This window comes from Anolis sagrei, chromosome 6 (genome assembly GCF_037176765.1).
Source record: "Anolis sagrei isolate rAnoSag1 chromosome 6, rAnoSag1.mat, whole genome shotgun sequence".
Lineage (NCBI taxonomy): Eukaryota > Metazoa > Chordata > Lepidosauria > Squamata > Dactyloidae > Anolis > Anolis sagrei.
In genome coordinates, this window is record NC_090026.1 from 35,367,376 (window position 1) to 35,392,000 (window position 24,625).

Consider the following 24,625-nt stretch of genomic DNA (forward strand, 5'->3'; position numbering starts at 1 on the left):
TGGGGGAAACTGCTTTTGGAGTTGGTAGTATGCCTGCAATTATCTCTTATTCCATAACAGAAAAAAATTAGAATTCTAAGATTATCTAATGAGGGTTTTCAAATATATGCTGGAATCTGATAGCTGGCCATCATCGTCTCTAAACATGCTACTTGAAGTCCTTAAGGAAAAGGGTTGTAGCTTTGTTGCAAATATATGCAATACATGTAAAAAGTCCTGAGTTCAATCCTTGGCATCATTGTTTAGGGCTGGAGAGCTGATGTATGTCCAAGGTAACAATATTGGCTACATAGACGAATGGTCTGAGTGTGCCATGGATTTAAAGGCAGCAGGGATATTTTAGCATGTAGAGAAGTTAAAGATGAACTCTCACCTTCCAAAAAAAAGCATAATTACAGCTCCATCCCATGGACATTAAATGGGCAGAGTGGTTTTTAATATGAAGGAATTAAACTGTTTAGTTGTCCATCAGCGTTGCCTCCAAAAAATCCTGCAAATCTCTTTGGAAGCCCTGGCTCTTGAGCGCTCCAGTTGGAGGTCAGCTGTGACCAGCAGTGCCGTAGAATTTGAAGAGGTACGAATGGAGGGCGAAAGAGAGAAACGTGCCAAGAGGAAGGCGTGTCAAGCCAACCCCGACCGAGACAGTCTTCCACCTCGAAAGCAATGCTCTCACTGCAGGAGAACACGCAGAACAAGAATAGGGCTCCACAGCCACCTACAGCCACCTACAGACCCACCATCAGTACACCGATCTTGGAAGATAATCCTACTCAGACAACAAGGGATCGCCTAGGTAAGTAACTCAGCTGTTAGAACGCACAAACTTTGCATTAAAATAATTGGTTATATCCAAATTTAGACCGTCTTAGTCATACTGAAATCATAGTTAAGCAATGTTTATTTCAGTAGTCAGTTCTAAGTATGACTAATTTGGCATCCAGCGCCATAATAATAGAAAATGAGTAATAACATCTTGGGATTTTCCTTTTTAGAAATAAAGTTGTCTTACTTATTGAAATAATTGCCTTCCCAAGAACTCATTCTCATATTTTTGCATGCTGCCATCTAACATACAGGCAGTCTCCAAGTTACAAACATCTGACTTACAAATGACTTGTAGTTTTTGTGTGTGTCAGGAGCGACTTGAGACACTGCAAGTTGCTTCTGGTGTGAGAGAATTGGCCGTCTGCAAGGTTGTTGCTCAGGGGATGCCCGGATGTTTTGATGTTTTATCATCCTTGTGGGAGGCTTCTCTCATGTCCCCACATGGGGAGCTGGAGCTAACAGCAGGAGCTCTCTGCGCTCTCTCCAGATTCGAACCTCTGACCTGTTGGTCATCAGTCTTGCCAGCACAAGGGTTTAACCTATTGTGCTACGGCGGGATCCTGGCTTGTAGTTAAGAAAGGATGAGACAACAGAAAGTGAGAGAAATTTGAGAATGCACTCCACCCCATTTCAAACATTGTACAAAAAGTTCCAGTTTCCATACAGAAACCATGGAGCTATAGGTTTGTTATGGGGTTTGGAAGATGTTTGGGCTCATTTGCATATGTGTGTGTGTGTGGGGGGGGGGGGGGGGATGCAAAACCACTGAGAGGTCTGATAGCAATTTCCAGAACTCAAGAAGATACTTCTAAAATAGTAAGTTACAGTTCCAAGGCCAAAGCAGCTGCAGTTTAACGAATTTCTTTAAGTCACAAAAATGGTTACTTTTCATTGCTTTTTTGAAAATCTGAATGCTAGAAGCAGCCGACCTGTGGTATGGAATGCACACTTTTTCTTTCAGTATCTACAGTAAAGCAAAAGGCCCGATGTAAAACTGTTCTTGAACCATATGCTAATTTTCCTTCTCTTCCTCCAGCATTTTGTGAGGACCTGTTACTATAAAGGTAACTTCAAGGTAAAGTAAAGTTGCAGATTTACCCCTTGAGTACAGCTTAGTTATACCCTTAGGGGCCATGGTGGCATAGCAGGTTAAACCGCTAAGCTGCAAAACTTGCTGACAAGAAGGTCAGAAATTCGAAGCCACGGGACGGGGTGAGCTCCTGCTGTTAGACCCAACTTCTGCCAACCTAACATTTTGAAAACATGCAAATGTGAGTAGATCAATAGGTACCACTTCAACAGGAAGATAATGGAGTCATGCTAGCCACATGACCTTGGAGGCATCTATGGACAATGCTGGGTCTTCGGCTTGGAAACTGAGATGAGCACCACCCCCCTGAGTCAGAGTTAACTAGAATTAATATCAAGGGGAAACCTTTACTATAAGGAGCTTCTGGTGGTGCAATGGGTTAATCCTTTGTGCTGGCAGGACTGATGACCGACAGGTCTTAGGTCCAAATCTGGGGAGAATGCAAATGAGCTCCCTCTGTCAACTCTAGCTCCCCATGTGGGGACATGAGAGAAGCCTCCCAGAAGGATGCCAAAACATCAAAACATCCAGGCTTCCCCAGGGCAATGCCCTTGCAGGCAGCCAATTCTCTCACACCAGAAGTGACTTGCAGTTTCTCACGTTGCTCTTGACACACACAAAAACCTTTACTATACCCTTACTGTCAGGAAAACGACATTGGTTGGCATCCTGCTAGGCAATTACCATGTTGCCTTATAACTGTTTCATATTCAGACTGACAATTTTGACACCACTGCCATGACACAGACACCCTCAAATCCACCTGAAAAGCCAGGCAGCTGTGCCAAGGGAATTCTGTGGAGCTGAAAGCTGGTGCATCCAGCCCTCTGATGCCAGTGATGTGTGGTGTGACAAGCAAAAACAGTCCTGCCATGACTCCTTGATGCATGATAATTCATTTTTGGAGATAGCTGGACACACCATCGTTCAGGGTCCTGCTTGCCAGGATGATATAACTCCAGCCCTCAGTATGATTGCCTGGATTTAAAGGTGGATTGGGAGAAACGGGCCTGTAGCAAGGGGGGGGGGTGTTTAGGGGTTCAACCCCCCCCCCCGAAATGTTTCAGATTTTTTAAAAACCTGGGTTACTCATGAATTTTAACTGGTTAACCATATCCCCATGCTAAGTCTATGAGATGCAAAAAATTAAGAGTCCCTCCAGAACTGCAAGCACTATCTCAGGCAAATATTGACAATTTATTCACACTGTTTGGGACCCGCCTACCTGCGTGACTGCATCTCTGTGTACGAACCCACACGATCTCTTTGTTCATCTGGAGAGGCCCTACTCACGATCCCACCTGCATCGCAAGTGCAATTGGCGGGGACAAGGGATAGGGCTTTCTCGGTGGTGGCCCCTCGACTCTGGAACTCTCTCCCTAAGGACATCAGGCAAGCCCCAGCCAGGATAACTGCATGCCCATCCCCCTCCAAACCCCTACCCTTTTCACCTGGTCATGCCCAGCACTTTTTAATTTTAATTATTACATTTGGCCCTGCCACAGATTCTAATTGCGTCATGGTGTGTTGTTAATGTTATTGCCTTGTTTTTGAGTTATTGTTTATTTTGCTTATTGTTGTTGTTTTTACTGTTGTATTTGGGCTCGGCCTCTTATAAGCCGCACCGAGTCCTCCGGGAGATGGTAGCAGGGTACAAATAAAGGATTGTTATTATTATTATTGTTGTTGTTGTTGTTGTTGTTGTTACTGTCATTGTGGGGTGTGTGTGTTGAATGTTCTCATTAAGGAGGCCAGACTTGGTGGAGGTGGTTGACAGGGGCGGAGCTGCAGGCTATTGAGGGCTGCTCTGCCCCCTGTTGTGCTCTTTGCTTCAGCGTCAGCTAGGAGGCAGGTTTCAACCCCCCCTGCGAAATTTTCATCCCCCCCCCCCCGAAAATTTCAACCCCTCCCGAATTTTTTTTCTGGCTACGGCCCTGGGGAGAAGGATCAGATCAAGAGATTATAGCTACATGCCCAATGCAAGATCTCAGTTGATTATGACCAGCAATCAGCTTTTTGCAACTATTAACTTGAGTTTTGCACACTTGATTTTTAACACAATACTTTGCATGCTCTTTGGAAGGCACAAGCTGTTGGGAAGCCAATTACTAATTTGACACAGCTATTAAAGCTCAATATTAGTGACTCAACATCTTACCCTCTCCTCCTCTACCTTTGGCTCCTTCCTGCTCCAAAACAGGAAATTTTTGAGAGAAAAAAACAGAAGTATGGAATAGTAGGCAGTGCAAATTCCATTCCTGCCAGTGGCAAACATAAAAGGAAATATGAAAGTGACAGACAATGGGAAACGGGACACAAAAAGCCATAGACAGAATGTTAGCGAAGCAGAAGGATTTCTAAACTCATTGGGGCACAACCTGGCTGGAGGACCTCTCCTGTGCAGACCCCAACAAAAGGGACGGGAGCTGCTCAAGAGCAAGGAATTTCCCAGCAAACGGTGCCTTCTAGCTCTATTTGCATCACCACCACCACCACCACCACCACCGCAACAATGCCTTGTTAGTTTCCTAAAGCACAAAGAGCAACATACATAATTTAATCAGGGGAAAAACAAACAAACACCATTCTCCCCCCTCCCTCTAAATATACTAGACACAACAGGAATTTCATTTTCTTTTCCTCTTCAATATTTATATATATATATTTATATTACGTATATTATATATATATAATATGTAAATATATTTCTTAAAACAAATATATAAAATGTTAAGACACTTCACTTAAATGTAAAGAGGTTGCTTTTTTGTTTTTTTGTTTTTGTTTTCCATATTTGTTGGATCGTTGTTACAGAACATTTCATTTTTTTGACTTTTTAAAAAACTTTGTTATTGAAAAAAAGGCTCTCTCAAAATCTTTATACAAAAATGATTGATTTACAAAAAAGAAGAAAAATCATAAAAAAACCAAACGCCCACATTTTCCCTCCCGCCAAAAAATCCCAATAATAATAATAATAATAAAGGACAAGCGAATCAACAAAACAAGGAATGATTAACATTGTTGTGTTGCATACAGACTCTCCATTTCTTTTATGAAAAAAACCCCACTCACAATATAATCCCATTGAAATCCCATTTTGTGCATGTGGCCACATGACATGTAAGCTATTTCTTAATTTTACTCTCTGTGCTTAATATTAGAGGACATAATCCCACGGTAAGTTTACCTGTGCCTACATAACTGGAAAAAGTGGGAACTGTGTGAGAACACGGCCATGTATTTGTGCAGTTCTTTTTTGTTTAATGGCAACTGTGCAAGATCTCTTGTTCCTCCTTTAGGCTGTGCCCTTACTTCTCTCTTTAAGGAACATTCCTCTCCCTATCCTGGTCTGTGAGCCTGAAAACACACATTCATATTACAATGTTATTTCAAAGGAAAAAAATCATTCATGGTACAAACTAGAGCTTAGAAAATGGTACTCATGATGGTACAAACTTAGAAAATGGTAATCATAAATTGAACTACAATTCCGACGGGGAAACCTAGGAATTGTAGTCCAAATGGTACCATTTCCAAGCTCCACTACAAACCATTTCTCATCTTTCTTGCCAGCCGACCAGTGATTCAGAACTTGGTAAATGATTCAGCCTTCGTCACGTAACACTCTTGCAGTCCCACACCACACATGTCTCCTTCACTAGACAATATTCCTTTTTATGACCTGCTGTGCTTCCTGCATCCTGAATTTTTCTGCATCTCAAAGGCCAAGAAAGAACAGACCCCCAACAACCCACTCAACTTTTCGCACAAAGCTAACTTAGCTATTTGAATCCAGAATCAAAGCTCCTAAAGGTGTGGAAATGTAAACAAGAAATAAGGAAAGATCCATCCAGTTGGGCTGAGCCTTCCAAAACCCACTAGTCCAAGATGCAACTTGTTTGTGAGGCACACGCACACACATACAATCCATTGGGAAATTATGCTATACATACATCCCACTGAACATTTCCTTAGCAATTTTGTCTTCCCTCCACTACCCTGCTGTCTCTCAAGTACTACATTTGAGGCCTCCAGAGATTATTAGTAGAACCTGTGCCAATATATTGTCGAAGGCTTTCATGGCCAGAATCACTGAGTTGTTGTAGGTTTTTTGGGCTATATGGCCATGTTCTAGAAGCATTATCTCCTGACGTTTCACCTGCATCCATGGCAGGTTGTGAGGTTCTGTGCCAATGAAAGTCTGCACAGTAGTTTTGCTTTTATATGGGGCTCCACCTTCTCATGAAGGAATCTCACCTTAGAGAGGAAATTGTTCTCTCCATGATCTGACCCACCTTCATTCCTATCCAACAAAAGCTCATGTTGAGGAATGACAGAGCAGCCTTTCATCTCCTTCACTCCACATTCTCCTTTTCCCTGACTACCCAGCTTCTTAGATACCCTGACACCCTCATCTCCCTGACTTCTGCCTCCTATTTGGTATTCCATGAATTTTGGAATCTCACACATCTGGTAACTAAACAGATATTTAAAGTGCTACATTTATGTGTCTCAATGTCATAGGAAGCATGACTTTCTGTTTCTGGACCCTGTTCTCAGCATCGTTCAGACAAACCACCTGCTACCTCCTTCTTATAACAGTCTTCCCCCCCACCACTATTTTAACAGTTGGTTGCTTCTCCATGGTTGAAAAGATGGGGGGGGGGGGGGTTCATAGGAGGAAAAGTCAGTGCTTGTTTAAGTCTTTGCTCTTCTTCCACATTTAATCCAATCACTTGGAAGAAAAAGAACAGATATATCAATTTGCGAAACACGCACATACACGCATATCCCCGCACTCCAAGAACAGTCTTTGATACAGGTAGTAAAGAACAGAAAACCCACAAAATGGAAGCACATACATGCCCCCAAGTCAAAACACCATTGATTCATGAATGACTCAGCACACACCTACAAGGATCCATGTTAATCAATTAATTACAATTATATATATATATTTATATATATTAACATAAGGAAATATGAATAGCAGCAAATATCCATGGGGTTCTGAGGCATTTTTAGAAGTGGGCTTCTTCCCCTTGTTTTTATATGCTTTTCCAGTGATTCTATTCCTTTCTACCCGTCCTTTAAAGGAACAGCAAAGACCACCATTGCCCAACAGCCTTATTATTATGTGGAACTGGCAAAATTCTTAACACTCTTTGTACTTAAATAATGTAAAATGTTAGAACAGAACAATAAGTTGGGATAAATTGGGAAAGCTTTGAGGAGAAACAGAAAAAAAAACCAAGGAAAAAAAGATATTGGTCGATTTGGAGAAGGAGATAAGAAACTGGTCATTGTGGAATACATTGTTGTGTTACAGAAAATGATCCTTTGGAGTACATGAAGTCTGTAGGCCATCATTTTGGAGGAGGAAGTAGGACCGCAGGTTGGTCATACTGAAAGGACCATAAAATATGTCGTGAGGGACTTTTTTTTAGGTGCCCCCGTAAGATCTGGGGAGGAAGAAATCATAAAGAGAGATGCACACCCTCCCCAGTCCCACAGGAGCAGCAGGTAGGAAAACAACCGATTGGAGATGTTGGCAACTCGACTTTTAAAACGAAATGGAGGAGTTCCGTGACCCAAAGGAAGTCAGTACTGGGATGGAGGTCCTGCCCGAAGTAGGCTTTTCTGAGACTGGGCTTGAAGTCTCATTCATCATGCTAGGATCCTTGGTTGATCTAGCGGCCTAGAAAGAAAAGCAAGATTCAGGGAAAAGAAGAAGGAGGAGGGAGGAAAAGGAGAAAGGTGGGGGGAACCAAACATTTTCTTCTCAAAGCTGAGAGAAAAAGAGAGAGAAGGAAAGTGAGAGAAAAAAGAGACAGAGTGGGGACTAGTTAGGAACATTTCTATCAGAAGCAGTAGCATTGGCTAGACCTGACGCAAAAGGTCCATATGACAAAACAGTACAAGATGAGCTGGTTTCTATAGGTTTACTAGACAATGGGAAGGTGTGATTGTTAGAGGAGGTAAAGGAGACAAAAAGAAGGCACCCCCAAAATAGACAGACGGGAGCACAAACACGTAGGCAGGCAACAGAGGGGAGGGCAGGACAGGGAAGGGTAGGGCAAGAAAATGGGGAGGGACAAGAATTGAAATGTTAGTCTGTGGCCATGGACATCATGTTAGAATAACAACACTATTTCTTTCGCTGAAGAGAACTGAGGTAGGGGAGCGGGATTTGGGGATAGCAGGAGGGAAGGAGGAAATGCAGGTTACTGCAGAGGTGCTGTTTACCAGAGGTAGCCCCAAATGAAGTGCAATTTTGTTGATCAATTATGTTAGAAACACTGATAGGTGCCATTTTGTTTTGGAGAGTATCCTCAACTTGCAATCCATAACTAACTCAGTTTGGACCCAGCAGGAGGAAACCATAATTTATTTTTAATGGCAATTCTTGATACGGTTGCAGTTATCATAACTGCCAATGGATTTTTTTTTGGTCGTGTCAGGAGCAACTTGAGAAACTACAAGTCGCTTCTGGTGTGAGGGAATTGACCGTCTGCAAGGATGTTGCCCAGGGGATGCCTGGATGTTCTGATGTTTTACCACCCTTGTGGGAGGCTTCTCTCATGTCCCCGCATGGAGAGTTGGAGCTGATAAAAGAAACTCATTCGTGCTCTCCCTGGATTCAAACCTGTGACCTGTCAGTCTTCAGTCCTGCTGGCACAGGGGTTTAACCCACTGTGTCACCGGGGGCTCCTGCCAATGAATTTTTTTTTGTCGTGTCAGGAGCGACCTGAGAAACTGCAAGTTGCTTCTGGTGTGAGAGAATTGGCCGTCTGCAAGGACGTTGCCCAGGGGACGCCCGGATGTTTTGATGTTTTACCACCCTTGTGGGAGGCTTCTTTCACATCGCCGCATGGAGAGCTGGAGCTGATAGAGGGAACTCATTCACCATCTCCCCGGATTTGAACCTGCAACCTGTTGATCTTCAGGCCTGCCGGTACAGGGGTTTAACCCACTGTGTCACCGGGGAGTCCTGCCAATGTATGAATAAGTGGGAAAGATATAGGGCAAAAAGCATAAGCGGATAAAATACAAAGCCATTATGGAAGTAGATGTTCCTTTTCTAATTCTTATTGTTAAAAAAACTTTTATTAAAAATCTTTAAAATCTTTTTTTAAAATTCTTTGAAGTTTGACCTTTTAAAGTTTGAAGGTCTTTCCCTAAAGATTTGTTTCAGCACAATAGTTTCCCTGTAAAAGGGAGTATATGTTGCATGCAACTGAAAGTCCTTGTGGAATTTGCATGAAAGATCCATGAGCAAAAACAGTCTGACATCTAGTTCGGAGACAAATGCGCTGGAAGGGAACTAATAGTTAAAATTCAATGTGGTGCCTAGGCAACAGAAGGAATCTGCATCTAATACTTACCCATCCACCTACATCTCTAGTGATGACTACTATGTCTAGAATTATAACTTGTTGACTCTAAGAAGATGTCCCATTTCACTGTTAAGGGCAAATGAGACCTATTCTTAAAAGGCCTTCAGGATGATGTTTCTACAGTTTTCCATGTCTGTTCCTCCAAGGATATTCCACACTGGAGAAGATGTTTATATTGTCTCTTAATCCATTAGTTGTCTTTTTTTTATCTGCCCACTCCACTTCTGAGACAACCTGACAAAATGGCACTACCTTAAAGAATCCCACACCTTATGTGACTGTGAAGCAGAACAGACAACTCTGCATCTGTATGCTTGTCCACTATGCCCTGCCTCATGTACAGAGGAAGAATTGTTGGAGGCTAGAAACAATGCCATTGCTGTTGCCCATTTTGGTCAAAAGATATTTAGCTACCTGCGCTCCTTCTGTTTTTATCAGTTTTATACTAATTTGTGCAATGCTTTTGATACGAAATTAATTAATTAAATAAATAAATCCATTAGTTCCTTAAAATATGTTAGTTGTGCCAATTGTATCTCCACCTCCTACTGCTGACATTTTGATGTAAAAGGAAGCAAGAGCAAAAATACTTTGGAAACAACCCCAGATATGTCATGGGAAGTTCTCCGCTTCAACCACCTACAGACCACAGCAGGCGACTGTATCTAGTATACAATCTTGTTTTCTGCTTCAGCACTACCTGGGTGAGATTCTGCCAGGCAATTGCATTCAGTTGCAAACCAAACCATGAAAATATCACTGGAGATGGTAAATCCTTAAAAGCATTCCATGGCTACCACTTAGCGAAACAGCACCTGTGCTTATGGCAAACCAGTTCAGGATGTGGTTAGTATTGGAGTGCCTGGGCTTAGGATGGAAGGAGTTGTTCAGGAAACTGGTGTTGAGGATGCATTTTTAGGCGACAGTCTCATTTTGCTCACAAAACAGGTCTCAAAATAGACTGAAAGACCACAGAAGGGAAATACATTTCACAACCATCCATTCACCCTCTACGACTATATGGGGAAGCAGGGGTGATCTTTTTGCATTCATAGTAGTAGATAACAAGCAAAACAGAGGGTGGTATAGAGAGACATTGGGAACAGGAGAAATGAGGCATCCACAGTCATTGCCATTTATCATACAGCTCTAGCATAGCAAAACAGACAAAGTGCAATCAGGATCAGCAGGGAATACTAGTAAACGGGCCAGCATATCAAATGTGCCAGGGACAATGCAATGGGAAGGGAGACGGCAAGGTTTCTGGGAGGTAGAAATCAAGTCAAGCCTTGAGAAACAAAGCACAGAGGAACAGATAGAGATGTTGTGGTTTAAGGGATGAAAAACTGGCAGTTGTTACCTTGCTTTGGGGCCTCAGAAAGCTGGCCAACCACTGGGCACACTGTTAGCATCAGTAAGAATACAGAAGTGTGTGAACCCAGCAGAAGCGTAATGTCCTAGCCACTAAGACTCTGAACAATGCTAATGCATGTGGGCATTTTGGAGGGCAGTGGAAAAAGGACACATGGTGTGGACGGGGATTCTCTAAAGAACAGAGAACTGTTTTCTCCAATGCACAGTTGCAAATACTTACATCAGCTTTGCATGTTTTAAATAACCAGTTAACGGAGGTTGAGATAGACAGGAGTAAAGTTAATGTAGCGCAGAAATGATATTAGGGGCCTAGCTACATGTTGCATTATGTGTGAGCATATCTAGGAATTTAACAATGCAATCCTAGCAGCAGGATCAGGGCATATATTTGTGTATTTGTGTGTGTACATATGTATATACAGGCAGTCCCTAAGTTATAAACGTCAGACTTACAAATGACTCATAGTTAAGAACAGGGGTTGGGGGGGGGGGGGCAGGGGACAGTTCCATCTTGTCTCTTGTGCTATGCTGATAATAATAATAATAATAATAATAATAATAATAATTAACCTTTATTTATACCCCGCTACCATCTCCCCAAGGGACTCGGTGCGGCTTACATGAGGCCAAGCCTGCAACACAGAATACAAGCAATAACAACAACAATACATGCAATTAAAATAAATCACATAGACGATAACATAAGCGATTGACAATAGTACAACACACTTTTAAAATCTATGGCTAGGTCAAATGTAATTAAGATTTATTAAGATATAATAACATAATGTAATGCAATATACCACTACTAATAATAATATATTATAATAATATATTTATATTACATGTAATATTACTAATAATATTACAATATAATGGTATAACACAATATAGTAATATTTAATACTGATATTGTACAATGCTAATAATATAATATATTGTATGTATATATATCTTGTAAGCCGCTCTGAGTCCCCTTTGGGGTGAGAAGGGTGACATATAAATGTCGTAAATAAATAAATAAATAAATGGGAAGTGAGAGAAATCTACCCTAGGAAGGGAAATCCACTCCTAAAAGAGTTATAATGGGGGGGGGGGGGGGAGTGTCTCCACTGAAGCTTTATCACCAATCTTTGTTTCCACAACAATCCAATTTTTTAAAAGTCCAATGATCACGGGAACAGAAAGTTAAGAGAAATCTTCTGAACAGTGGCAGAGACAGCAAAAGAAACATCACAGGGTGATGCTATCCAAAGCTTAAAGCGCCTGGCTGGTAGCACAGCTGGTTAATCAGCTGCAATAAATCACTGCTGACTAAAAGGTGGCAAATTCAAAGCCTGAGTCAGGGTTGAGCGCCTGACTATTAATAGCTGTTTAAAAAAATGCCCAGCTTACTGTCCACCTAAGCAGTTTGAAAACAGCTGTGAGCTGTGAGTAGAGAAATTAGGGCCGCTTAAAGCGGGGAGGTTAATTTATGACACCATAAAAATACCGGAGAGCAAGGAGGAAATACTACAATAAAAAAGGCTTGGCGTCATAGTGGATGAAGTGACAGCTCCCCCTGTGGCTGAATCGAGCAACCTCCAGGATCCGAAATGGAAGAACTGCTGAATGGCCTCTATCTGTCTGTATGTCTTGTGTGTCAAAAACGGCACTGAATGTTTGCCGTGTATATGTACATTGTGATCCGCCTCGAGTCCCCTTCAGGGTGAGAAGGGCAGAATATAAATACTGTAAATAAATATATAAATAATACATTCAATATTAATATATCCAAATATATTTACACTTAAAATGTACCTATTCCAACTTATAAACAAATTCTACTTCAGAACAAAAACCTCCAGAACAAAACCTACAGAACTGATCTTGTTTGTAACTTGGGAATTGCCTGTACATATATAAGACCCAACTATCGTTATGTGCCTTCAAGTTGATTTGGGAATTCCAGATACTGTAAGTGATGCTCAACCTGTATTTGCCTTCCTCTTTCCTTTTTCCACAAAGTAGCTCTCTCTCTCATGTTTTCTTTACACAACAATTCTCTGTGTATACCATGTTCTTGGAAAATGAGTTAATAAGAAGTTACTGGTGATTATAGTAATTTTTACATGGTTTTTATAATGTGCCTTTTAAATTTTGTTTTATGATCATTGTGGCATCGAACTGTGCCAGTGTAAGCCACTTTGGGTCGCCTTTGGGCTGAGAAAGGCGGCATAGAAATGCAGTAAATAAATAAATAATGGTCTGGGAAGGAGTTGGATGTGTACTGAAACTGAAGATGGAGATGAGAGGTTTGATGCCAATGCATTTTCCAAAAGGGGCGAGAGCTTCAGTTAACATGCTGGACTACTTCTTTTTAAGTGTGTGCATGCTTAAACATTGCCCAGATGCAGGGGAACTAGTAACTTACTACAAATACAAAGCCAGGTGAAAAATGGAATGCTTATGTTTATATGGTCAAAGAAAGGGATCGAAAAATGTCTCATTCTTGTCAGGGTGTTAAATTTCCGTTGGTGGTCCTTGGAATTCAGGGAAATGTTTCCAGAAATTACAAGTGCATGGAACTTCAGTGAGTGACAAACAGGACCAAGATTTAGGGAAGGTGCAACTCCCATTCTGTCCTCACAATATGCACACACATATATATGCACACACACACGCACACACACACACACACATATGGGAAATTAATTTTGGCAGCTATGACCCTGGATCCATATGTCTATGGTCATCAGATTCCTACCTTTCTCCTCTATTGGCAAATCACAAATAAGTATTCCCTTTATACAGGGATTCCCAGCGTTAGACAGCCATCGTAGATGGTTAAAGGCAATAAGATATACTTACAGCCATAAAACCATTGTCCCAAAAGTGGCAATTTAAGTTTGATTTCAAAGATAATGCAGATTGACTGCTCCTAGAACTTGAAAATGTTAATTTTTTAGATAACAATTCCCAGACTCCCCTGGCCAGTATGGTCAAGGGCCACACTTACTGGGGCTTTATGGGATTTGTAGCCCCCAAAAGTAATTTGTCCAAGCTCTGCCCTATCCTGGTCCCATCCCACACACCATGCCAAGTGTCTCCTGACAATCCCTCACTTAATGTGGCCCAAATGAGGGAATAAAAGGCTGTAATTCAGCCTGTATGCACCACAGGGCACAGATAACACAAAGTGGTGCGGGTGCCTACAGATAGACTACCTGTTGTTGTCCCTGGATGCGCATGTATTCCATGCGTTGTTTTATGTGTTTGCTTTTGTCTGGGCTGCCTTGCTGGGTTTGCTTCAGTCGTGATGCTGGGTTGACCATCTTCATGGCTGGAATCGCCATACCACCACCGCTCTGCAAAAAGAAGAGATGAAAACATAGTTTGGAAAATGTACGTAATTGCCTGTTTTTTTTCTGCATGGCTTGCCATTCAATGGCTGTGCTGCTTCACTGTATAGAAATGAAATACCTACCCCTTATCACATCTTGGGGATCTCCCCTATACTCTGCTTGACTGAAGATACAGTGGGGGGGGGGGGGAAGTATTTCGTCAGATACCAACTGTACAAGTTCTCCCATTTAAAAAGACAAGAGAGGCCTGTAATCGACATCGTAGGTAGACCTCAACTATGAGAGACAACATGAGAAAACACATCCAGAAAATCAGTCTTATTTGTAACAAATTTATTTGCAAGTTATGGTGGAAAATAAGCATTTGGTCACTTACAAACAAGCAAGATTTCTGGGTCTCACAGACCTGTAACTTCTTCTGTAAGAGGCTCCTCTATCCTTCACTCATTACCTGTAGTAATGGCACCTATTTGAACTTGTTATCAGTATAAAAGACACCTGTCCACAACCTCAAGCAGTCACACTCCTAACTCCACTATGGTGAAGGCCAAAGAGCTGTCGAAGGACACCAGAAACAAAATTGTCACCCTGCACCAGTCTGGGAAGACTGAATCTGCAATAGGCAAGCAGCTTGGTGTGAAGAAATCAACTGTAGGAGCAATAATTAGAAAATGGAAGAGATACAAGACCACTGATAATCTCCTTCAATCTGGGACTCTGCACAAGATCTAACCCCGTGGGGTCAAAATGATTATAAGAACAGTGAGCAAAAATCCCAGAACTGAACGGGGGAACCTAGTGAATGACCTGCAGAGAGCTGGGACCAATGTAACAAAGAGTACCATCAGTAACACGCTACGCAGCCAGGGACTCAGATCCTGCAGTGCCAGACATGCCCCCATGCTTAAGCCAGTACTTGTCAGGAGCCGAATGAAGTTTGCTAGAGAGCATTTAGATGATCCAGAAGAGTATTGGGAGAATGTCATATGGTCAGATGAAACCAAAGTAGAACTGTTTGGTAGAAACACAACTCGTCGTGTTTGGAGGAGAAAGAATGCTGAGTTGCATCCAAAGAACACCATACCTACTGTGAAGCATGAGGGTGGCAACATCACACTTTGGGACTGTTTCTCTGCAAAGGGACCAGGGCGACCAATCAGTATACATGAAAGAATGAATGGGGCCATGTATTGTGAGATTTTGAGTGCAAACCTCCTTCCATCAGCAAGGGTACTGGAGATGAAATGTGGCTGGGTCTTTCAACATGACAATGATCCCAAGCACACCTCCAGGGCAATGAAGGAGTGGCTTCATAAGAAGCATTTCAAAGTCCTGGAGTGGCCTGGCCAGTCTCCATATCTCAACCCTATGGAAAACCTTTGGAGGGAGTTGAAAGTCCGTGTTGCCCAGTGACAGCCCCAAAACATCACTGCTCTTGAGATCTGCATGGAGCAATAGGCCAACATACCAGCAACATTGTGTGCCAACCTTGTGAGGACTTACAGAAAACATCTGACATCTGTCATTGCCAATAAAAGATATATAACAAAGTATTGAGATGAACTTTTGTTATGGACCAAATACTTATTTTTCACAATAATTTGCAAATAAATTTGTTACAAATTAGACAATGTGATTTTCTGAATGTGTTTTCTCATGTTGTCTCTCATAGTTGAGGTCTACCTATGATGTCAATTACAGGCCTCTCTCATCTTTTTAAGTTGGAGAACTTGTACAATTGGTATCTGACTAAATACTACCCCCCCCCCCCCCACTGTATCATGAATGCTCCCAAATACTCTAACTACTCAGGAGAGTTTTCTCTTCCTGAATCCAGATAAAAGAGTGGACTATTGTTCAATCAGACCTGCTTCAACGTGGCGAGTGTATACGCCACAAACTCTGTGACTAAGTACAAGATTTTTCCACCAAAGATGAGCTGAGTCTCTTCCTTCCCACGGACCCCTACTGTGAATATCATAGCTATGACCATTTTTACCTGATAGAAAAAGAAGTGTTTCCTGATGACTCTAGAGATTCATTAAATCAGTCTTTCCCTTACAGATTCAAGGCACAGCTAATTTTTAAATGACTCTGTGATCTTTTCCTCATCCCAACCCCAGTGCCTTTGCTATTCTGGAAAAGTACAAAAGGTTTAGGGAATAGAAAAGGATTTAATGAAGGGTCAGAGAAGAGTCACAATCACAAAATCACAGCTGAATAGCAGAAAATGAGAAAAGAGAAGAGAAAGTGTTATTTTCAGCATGTAGGTGCCTTCACGCATTGACCCTGATCCATATGTGGAATCCCTACAAGTAAGGATATTGTGCTTCACAATCACAGTAAGGCTTCTTCACATCTCCTTCCTTTTTGCCTCACACACATACACAAGCAGGGACCTGAAACAGCTCACAACCAAACACTTGCATAAACACATTAACAACTGTTTAATTTGCAATTATAATTGGATACACTTGTCTAAAACAGTGCCAAACAATTAAGATCAAAGTAAAGCCCAGTCAAGTCTAGGAAAAACGGCAACATTTCTACTATCCTCCAAAAATCCTGAAGGGCTCAAAAAGTTAGAAGTTAAATTCTAGCTCAACATCTGAAACAGAATCCAAATGCTTGCTACCATCTCCAATTAGTGACAATGGTCTTTCTGTGCTATTCAGATCCAAATTCTTGCCCATAGCTTCTGGAACATTGCCTACTCACAGCAACCCACTAACCTTTAACTGGTATTAAAGCAAATCTTCTGCATTTCCTAAATTATGTTTGAAGCCCAGTTTAAAATGTGGGCCGGAGGTTTAGCACAGTTGGTAAATCATCAGCAATTATAAGATCTATCAACCAAAAGGTTGCAAGTTCGAAGCCCTGGGTTGGCATGAGCCGCCAACTGTCAGCCCAGCTCATTGTTTACCTAAGCAATTCAAAAACAGCGCTAGTTGTGATCAGAGAAATTAGGTACCGCACCGCTAAAAGCGGGGGAGGTGTTTTATGGCACCATAAAGAAAGAAGATCAGAAAACGCTGGGCGACCAAAAGGAAGGAGAAAGTCCTGAAGGCTCTTCATCATAGAGGATTGAGCAACAGCACCCCCTTGACTCGAGCCCAACCTTCCATGACACCTCCTTCTGTTCTGTCTGTCTGTGTATTGTCTATACAAAGCGGCATTGAATGTTTCCCATGTATGTGTACTGTGATCTGCCCTGAGTCCCCTTCGGGGTGAGAAGGACAGAATATAAATAAAGTGTTGTTGTTGTTGGTATTATTATTATTATTATTATTATTATTAGAGATGAATATTCCATGCTGGATGTGTTTTTAAAACTATCCTTTGTTGGTTTCCATGTGAGTAGTGTCCTGTTTAAATCAGGTTGCTCTTTCATATATGTACAATTTTAACATCCCAGAATCCCATTACCCAGTGCCATAAGACTGCATCATAGATTGAAACCAATGACCCAGTTTAAATATGGAATCAGCCCATGTAATCTCTTTACATTGCTACAATCACTTTTAAACTGCACTTCAAGCCACATGGAAATTTTCAGGGTCACTTGCAAAAATGCCCTTACTCTGTCAAAGCTTAGAAAGGAAAACAGCACGGGAAATGCTAAATCAAAGGAAAATACCTCTCGAGACTGAGAATATCCATGGGATATTCATCTATTTAGCATTTATCTACCTTTGGGAGATTTACGGCAGTGTCAGAAAACACTCCTCCTGTTCTTGGTACCAGCTGTGAAAATGTTTGACTGTTCATTTGGCTTTTACTTCTGGATTTTATCATTGTCTTATGTGATTTTAGATGCATAACTAAATATGACATACTACACAGTACTGTAATGCCATCTAATTTCCTACATAATCTTTGGTCATCTGTGTTTGGTGCTACTACCCTTCTTTTATGCTATTAGAATTTTAGAGATGTCTGTTTCTCATGCTTGGCCTTTGATTTCTGTTCTTAATTCCCATGTTCAGATCATCTTATCTGCTCCTTAATTTCATCATTTATCTCCTCTGTAGAGCAGTCATCTCTTCCATCTTTTACTTCTTATATTTAAGGCATGACATGTTTTTGGTTCCTAATGGCTTACTTATATGGCATCTTGTTCATTTCTGTCTTATTCCCTCTATTTTTCAAGATCTTGTACTATTGCTGAAGCCACTTATTTCTGCTCCCTGTATTTATACCATCTGTTTCTCTTCTCTTTCTCTTACTATTGAATTTTTTTGTCGTTTTATACATCATGCTGATAGCTACACTCCTCCTTCATATGGATCATTGTATAACTGCCTCTTTCCTTTCGGCCTTTTTCTTCTGACTTCTGACAACCGTCTTTTCATCTGGCAGTTGATAAAAGCCTCCATCTACATGATAGGACACCTGCCATGCTATTTTTATTTGACTGGTTTCTTCTTTTCCCTGTCTCTCCTCATTTTCATGTGTTTGGAGACTGCAAATCTTCAGCAAAGATTTTTTTCTTTACTTCTGTTCATCTGTTACAACAATAAACCATTGGTGATGATGTAATAATAATAATAATAATAATAATAATAATAATAATAAACAACTTTATTTATACCCTACCACCGTCTCCCCAAAGGGAGTGATACTGGACTCATCGCTGAGCTTGGAACCCCAGGTTTCGGCAGTGGCCAGGGGAGCTTTGGCACAGTTAAAGCTTGTGTGCCAGCTGCGCCCGTACCCTGGGAATAGGGCTGGGCGGTTTCGTTTCGTTAATTCGTAATTCGTTAATAATTCGTTAATTTTTTCAATTACAAAACGATAACGAACCATTCTGGAGCAATTATTAAAAAAAACGAATTTTCAAAAACGTTTTGTAAATGCTTCGTATTTCGATATTGTATTCGTTTCGTTATTGTTTTGAGGTCGTTTCGTTATTATTTCCGCATGTCTGGGCCAGTTTTATGGTTTAATTAGTGAAAAAAAATTATAATATCACACCAACAGCCAACAACAGAGGGAGAGGGAAGCTTCAGAAGGTTTTGGAGGTTTTTTAGCGTATTTCGCGGTCGCGTCCGCCATTAACGAATCGATTCGTTATTGTTTCGGAAATCAAGTCGTTAATTTTTTACCATTTACGAAATTTCGTAAATATCAAACTTTTTAAAAGGAAAATTTTGTAATTATTTTAAATATCGAAACAAAAAAACCCCCCAAATAGAAATCGATTTTAGAAACAAATTTTTCCGTTGTTACCCAGGCCTACCTGGGAAGTCTGACTTGGCCGTGGTCCACATTCTGGTTACCTCCCGAATAGACTACTGCAAAGCACTCTTCATGGGGTTGCCTCTGAAGACTGTCCGGAAGTTCCAACCAGTCCAACGCTCAGTAGCCAGGTTGCTCACGGGAGTTGGGTAGAGGGAGTGCACAACTCCCCTGTTACACCAGCTCCACTGGCTGCCAATTAGCTTCCGAGCACAATTCAAAGTGCTGGTTTTAACCTACAAAACCTTATATGGCTCAGGCCCGGTTTACCTGTCCGATTGTATCTTCCCCTATAAACCATCAAGGACTTTAAGATCTTCCAGAGAGGCCCTGCTCTCGGTCCCGCCACCTTTGCAGTCGCACTTGTTGGGGATGAGAGACAGCACCTTCTCTGTGGTGGCCCCCCGGCTATGGAACTCTCTCCCGAATGAGGTTAGGTCTGCCCCTTCCCTCTTGACCTTCAGGAAGCAAGTGAAATCCTGGCTTTGGAATCAGATATTTGCAGAGTTATGGTTGGTATCGGTAAAGACTAAAAACTATTGGACTACAATGTGCGGATTGAATTGGATGATGTTTTTAACTTGGCAAATTGTTATATGTATTTTTAAATTATATGATTTTTTTAACTTATTGTATTATATATGTTGCTTTAAATTGTTATTTATTGTCTGGCATTGAATTTTTGCTGTTAGCCGTTCTAAGTCCCTCCACGGAGGTAGAGAAGAACGGGATACAAAAGTTCTAAATAAATAACAAAATAAAATAAACAGTTACTAAATAAGTAACAAAATCATGTTACAAAAATAACATGATGACGAGATAGAACACAGTGGGTGGACCAAATGCACAGGATAAAAATGGATAAAATCTTGGATGAGATAGGTAGTGGGAGAGTGTGTTTCTGACGGAGGAACTCATAAGGGACAAACAGTGGGGTTAGACCATCATTAAGGATGGGGTGGGGGGGGACTGCATCATGAGGATGGAACTGTAGTTGGAACAGACCAAAAATGAGATATATGTTCACTCGCCGAAGAAACATCACGAGAGCCAAGTTTTTAGATCTTTTTAAAAAGCTGCCAGGGTAGGGGCTTACCTAATCTCACTAGGCAGCGAGTTCCAAAGCTGAGGGGCCACAGCTGAGAAGGCTCTCTCCCTCGTCCCCACGAATCGTACTAGTGATGAAGGTGGGAGTGAAAGGAGGGCTTCCCAAGGATCGAAGAAATCATGCAGATTTATGGAAGGAGATGCGGTCATGAAGGTAGATGGGTCCTAAACCATTCAGGCCTTTGTAGGTGATAACCTGCACCTTGAATTGGGACCGGAAGATGAACAGCAGGCAATGGATGCAGGATGGCGCTTTAGGGGTTGTCTACAATGACTAATTATTTTGGGGACAGTACAGAGCAAAAATGACCTGGAGGCTTTGTAGGTGTCAACACACTCCATAGTCAACTTGTGGTGGCAATGAAATGGATTTGGCATGGTCAAGCCAAAATCGATTCTTGACAACTAGGAGAGCTTCTAGTCCTTGCTGGAGCCTCTGCTGAGATGAAACTAAGGCTAAGCTCTCCTTACTAAACATCATTTCTGTTTCTGAAACTGCCACTATGTAAACAGGTTTGGGAGGCGCTCATCAAATTAATGACTGCCATTCCCTTTTACTGATTTTGACAGCATAAAAGAAACTCAGTGACGGAATGAACTGACACTAATGCATGTTTGTAAGAGCCTTGCTGGGGTCACATGGTTAAACACATGCCACCAAAGAATTACGCATTCATAAAGTTTCAGTCTTCCTTTGAGGTACACACATTTTACCCCAATTGCCATCTGTCAAAAAGTAGTAATAATAATAATAATTGGCAGGCATCAATTTACATGTTTAAAAATCAGAAGGGCATAGGATTTAGCTTTTCTGCCTCAAGTGATGATAAACAGTTGGGTCCCAATCCAAAGAACCAAGGAAATGTCAGAAGATGCTTCTGCATTACAGTGAGATAAGTGGACAGGATCTCCCACAACATTACTTTAGCACAACTGCCACCAACATCCTATGTACCTAAAACCCTAATGTGTAGGTTTCATTTATTCACCTCAACGACTAAAATTTAAAAAAGAAGCATGCTCATTGCATGGCAATAAATGTGCACAATTAAAAAGAAATCTTTTTTTTCTGCTAAAAGGGGAATCCAACATGGGTTTGTTGAAAATGTACAAGTGACAGAAAACAAATAATTGACAGAAATGTAGACCAAGGAGAGTCGTTGCAGCTCCCACACCTGTTTTCAATTTCAAATTGTGGACCAAAAACACTAGAAATGAAAATGAAGGGGAAAAAAGAAACTTGGAATAGCAGAGAATGACATTTTATCATCTTTGGATGATGACAGCCAGCTCTCATATATTTAAGATTGGGAGAAGAGCTTCAAAACAGGAAGTTGCTTTAAAGCAGACATGAAGCAAATGTTTCATTGAATTAATTGTCAACACAAGTCACCCTGGTTCACTATGTCACACTCTTTCCTGTAGTAATGTAACAGACTCCCACGTTTTTTTAAATAAAAAAACCCACTTGTTTTCTAACCCTTCTAACAGTGAGTTGATGAAATATTTGAATGCAAACTAATTTGTGGTGAACAACATCAAGTCTACAGTAGACACAAGAAGGCTACTTATTGCCCAAAGCACACGAACAGTAGCCAATGTCAGCCAATGTATTCTGAGAGCTGCAACAAGTTGGCTGGAGGATTCTGGAACTCAGAACCCCACAAAAGTAACATTTCCCCCACCTGATCTAAAACACTGCTACTTAAAATATTGGTCCCTGAGCCACTGGATGCCAGTTCCTGGCAGTTTCCTGGAAACAAGTGTACCCTATGGGCACAAATGTAGAAACAGTCCGTGTGATGGGATTGGGTGTTTGCTAGTCCATCATATCTGATAGTCCAAAAAGCACTGCTCTAAACAACCTGAATGTTTTGCTGCTTCAAAAAGACACAGCAGGGTTGAATAATGGAGGTATATTTATGATATTATATTTTGGAAGCTTCCACCTAGCCTAGGTAAACTAAATCTATAGTAAAAATGTCCCCAGGATGTTTACCCCAAAGCAAAAACCATCAGATATGTTTCAGGTCACCAAAGCCAGCTCCATCCCAAACATATCACGCTGTAAGCCTGCCCAGCTGCTGAAGGGAAAATGAAAGATTTATGATCAGTTTCAAGGAAGTTGGCAGGAGAAAAAAGTGGACATCTCAAATCCAAGCCTGAAAGCACAAACACCACTTCACCTGCCCTACAGCTATACAAGATGGAAAGGAAGGTAAACATTCATACACACACAGAGATCCCTCTCTAATGGAAGCAGTTATAAACAGCCTATAAACAATCTAACTTCATGACAATAAACAATGTTATTTCTGAATAAAATTCACAAGCATTTGAGCCAGTCTGAAGGCAGTTTAACTATGTTGATTTCTCCAGATAATAATTGCAGGAGACTGCCGAGACTTCTGTTTTAAAGACCTGGCAACCTCTTCATGGAAACTCCATTTTCCCAAGATTTCTTGGGTATGACAGTTCTACAAATCAGATTGTGCCATCAGCCTGCCTTTATAGTTCAGACCTGCCCATAACAAAGTGTTCAGTTGTTTCATTTCTACAGAAACAGAAAAAGCAAGCACAACCAGGAAAGTGGAAACTGACAGTAACAATCATGGTAAAGGAAGTGATAGTGAGTAATAATCATTCCAAAGAATTCCCAAGTCAGATAGAAAGAGGAGTTGAAGGAAGTAAAGAGGATCTTATTTTGCTTGTTAGTAAGAGTGGACCTGAAATCCCACTTCAAGTAGATTTGTGGAGACCCCGAAGTCCAGCTTTCTATTAATTCTTGGGGAAATCTTGAGAGGGCAGACAGTAGAGAAGATTTTCAGGAAGAATCTAGATTGGCACATCAGAGCAAGAAGAGTATATAAAAAAGTGAACCTGTGGGTCACCGTTCAGCTGGAATCGTGATTTGGGCAGCAAAAGTGGTTTGAAGGTGGGTGGTGTGTTTGGGTTCGTTGTGCTGTTCTTTACACCATATTGTCTTAAGTCTGGGCAGTTTGATTCCATATCCCTGATACCATCACTTTTGCTTCTGGACACATTTGTGTCTGCCTTTCTTTTTCCATTTTTGGTATATTTGGATCCCAACTGTCCAAAATAATTTTGAGGACATATCAGTTCCGTTGTTGCCTTACTACTAATTTCACTGATAGCTATTTCTAGGTCTCTTATGGTTTCTTCTAAGTTGTCCAACCTTTGGTAAGTGTCTTTGCAAATCTCTCGACTTACGGTCCCACCATCAAAAGATCCACATTCCTTTTGTTTCTCTTCCAGATCTGGTAGGTCTTGCTGCCTTCTTTCCCTCTTCATATGTATCTCACCCTCTTCTGTTCTTGAACCATCAGAATTCAGGCCATTCTGCCGAATTACCATTTTACATTCACTGGCTTCTTTCCTCATAGCTGACTGGGGATTTTGCAAGGGCAAACAAGATTTTGAAACATCTGTCAGATTGTCTCTCCACACGTGTTTGTAAACAACATCCAAGTCCTTCAAAGCTAACAGCACTCCTTCTTTCGTCTGATTGGCTTCTTTGTTTTTTGATTCTGCAGTGCCATTTCTGTTCTCCAGCTCTATAAACATTTTGCTGTCTTCAATGGATGAAGAAAATGTTTTACAACTATGTATGACCTTAGATAGGAGAATAGCTGCTTGGTTATCTGATGTATGTGTTTCCATTTCTTGGGCAGATGTCTGCAGTTTATTTGGTTGCCTGTTCCCATCATTTATAACCATTACATTTTCTCCTTCAAGTGGAGCCATTTTATCCTCCAGTGATGTTTTTGTTGTTTCAGATGCCACTGTGCTACCTTTTACTTTGTAATCAGTGTTATGAAAAATCCCAGTCCTAGGACCTGACACATATTCTTGAATCCTCAGTTTTGCTGGCAATGAATGAGTATAAGTTGACACCCTATTGGATAGACCAGATGATGCATGAATTAAAGATTTCAGCTTCCTTTCATTCTTGCTCAGTTTGCTCAACAAGACCTTTGGACCTGCTTTAATTTCTGTCCTAGTCCATTCAATGACTCCCAACTTTCCATCAGTATCATTGTTGTTATGGGTCCAAGGACTGCATAGCTCCAACCCTGCTTCTGCTTGAAATTCAGGAAGTGGCAAGCTGGGCACCCACTCAGAAAGGACAATATGAGAGAGATGAGAATTGTCACCAGATGAAGGTTTTGGGAGTTCTGCTTCCTAAGAGAAAATTCAGACAATTATTAATGAAGTGGGAGAGTTTG

General features: G+C 41.2%; 1 protein-coding gene across 18 annotated transcripts in view; it reads right to left on the reverse strand.

Moving 5' to 3' along the window:
- Positions 1 to 5,187: 5,187 nt before the first annotated feature.
- Positions 5,188 to 24,625, reverse strand: part of SRCIN1 (SRC kinase signaling inhibitor 1) — a 443,687-nt gene continuing 424,249 nt past the window's right edge. For 12 of the 18 annotated variants that reach the window (XM_067470007.1, XM_067470008.1, XM_067470015.1 and 9 more), the window contains 3 exons: positions 23,259 to 24,581; positions 13,896 to 14,036; positions 5,188 to 7,616 (listed from right to left, as the gene is read on the reverse strand). In XM_067470007.1, coding sequence (XP_067326108.1) covers positions 7,482 to 7,616; positions 13,896 to 14,036; positions 23,259 to 24,581 — 1,599 coding nt within the window. In that variant the 3' untranslated portion in view covers positions 5,188 to 7,481. Of the gene's footprint in view, positions 7,707 to 7,778; positions 7,864 to 10,675; positions 10,718 to 13,895; positions 14,037 to 23,258; positions 24,582 to 24,625 lie in introns of those variants that run through there. The other 6 variants (XM_060780922.2, XM_060780928.2, XM_060780939.2 and 3 more) reach the window with 4 other exon arrangements.